Source organism: Sinocyclocheilus anshuiensis, unplaced genomic scaffold, assembly GCF_001515605.1.
Source record: "Sinocyclocheilus anshuiensis isolate Anshui unplaced genomic scaffold, SAMN03320099.WGS_v1.1 C32716060, whole genome shotgun sequence".
Lineage (NCBI taxonomy): Eukaryota > Metazoa > Chordata > Actinopteri > Cypriniformes > Cyprinidae > Sinocyclocheilus > Sinocyclocheilus anshuiensis.
The window spans coordinates 28-1,337 of NW_015619457.1; the positions used below are offsets into that span (position 1 = coordinate 28).

General features: G+C 44.6%; 1 protein-coding gene across 1 annotated transcript; it reads right to left on the reverse strand.

Moving 5' to 3' along the window:
* Window positions 1-359: 359 nt before the first annotated feature.
* On the reverse strand, window positions 360-1,249 carry LOC107682912 (rab11 family-interacting protein 2-like). The gene has a single exon (XM_016479027.1). It carries the CDS (start codon window positions 705-707, stop codon window positions 360-362), a length of 348 nt encoding a protein of 115 aa, XP_016334513.1. The 5' UTR covers window positions 708-1,249.
* Window positions 1,250-1,310: the final 61 nt, after the last annotated feature.

Sequence of the window (1,310 nt, forward strand, 5' to 3'; positions counted from 1 at the left end):
CAAATAAATAAGGAGACTGCACCCAAACATAACTTTGAACTTGTGGAACAGCTTAATTAAAAACAACTCCTTTAAATTTACCCCCTCAGTTTTTACTAAACACGATCACTCGTTTTATGAAGTGAATAATTATTATATAATTTTCATAGGAACTCCCAGGAGACGAAGCGTACTTTTGCTTGCCCAATATTGTTTTACAAGGGCGGAGTACTGAAATCAGTCCATGCAAAAGAAACCAAAACATACTATGATTAACTGTTTGGGAGCTTATCACTTTAGAGTCATAATGGGCTATTTTTTTATGACACAACTCGAACACCCACACAACAAACGTCTTTCCCCATAGAACAAAATGACACTCACTCGGTCTTTTTGCGTGATCTGTTGGCGTGGAGGTCCACTAAGTTGATGACAGCCTGTCCCAAAAACTTGTCCAGCCCCACCAGGGCTCGGTGCATGGCGATGATGTAGAGTGTGCACCGCTCCGCGTCTCCCTGATGGATCAGCGGCAGATCGAAGGTCGCCTCCTCCTTCCATTCGGGCGAGACGCATTTTTCCGCAACCGACGTGGAAAACTTGTCCTTGCCCACCTGCATGATGGCATAGGAGTCGTTCGTGCCATTTTTGCCCTTGATCCGCAGGTTTCGCGCTTTGAGCACCGTTACCTGAACGCTAGTGGGATACCACTGCTGGTCACCCAAAGACATTCTCAGTTAAAGCAACCGGGACAAAAAGTTGGTTCGTTGCAGCCTGCTTGATGTTTGCCGTGCGCCGCAGCCGCCGCTCTGGCTCCTGAGTGTAACTGTTTGGGAGATATCATAAGCCCCGCCCCTCACGCATGACGTACACTGTGTACCCTGCGCTCAGGTGATGCAGGTATCTCTTCATTCTTGCGTTGCACTATTTAAAGCAGCGCTTTTGATAGTACACTTATAACCCTGTGATAACGTCTTTTTAAATACCGGGTTAAGGCCACCAATGCGTTCTCGCCGCTTTTAACCTGTGGTCATAATTTAAACCCGAATTAAGATGCTAAAGGTGTACAGTAATCGACGTGGTTGCTAAAATGTATCAGCGAGTTGTTTAGCAACAGACAACCAATCAGAAACTGACTCAGCGATTACCTTATTAAATATTCATGCATTTGTAGTCACAGTTCAGTTTACCTTGGTGGAGATTTTAAAAACTATTCTCAGAATATCTTTGTTGAAGAATTTCCTCATTAGCGTTTCCCCAATTTACTTCCTCAGACTTTATTAAGGTCAAGTGAATCACTGTAGAGCTCAGATAACAGGCCATTCAGCAGGACC

Coding starts and splice junctions, on each gene's coding strand:
- LOC107682912 (XM_016479027.1), bottom strand. CDS start 707: ATGTCTTTGGGTGACCAGCAGTGGTATCCCACTAGCGTTCAGGTAACG.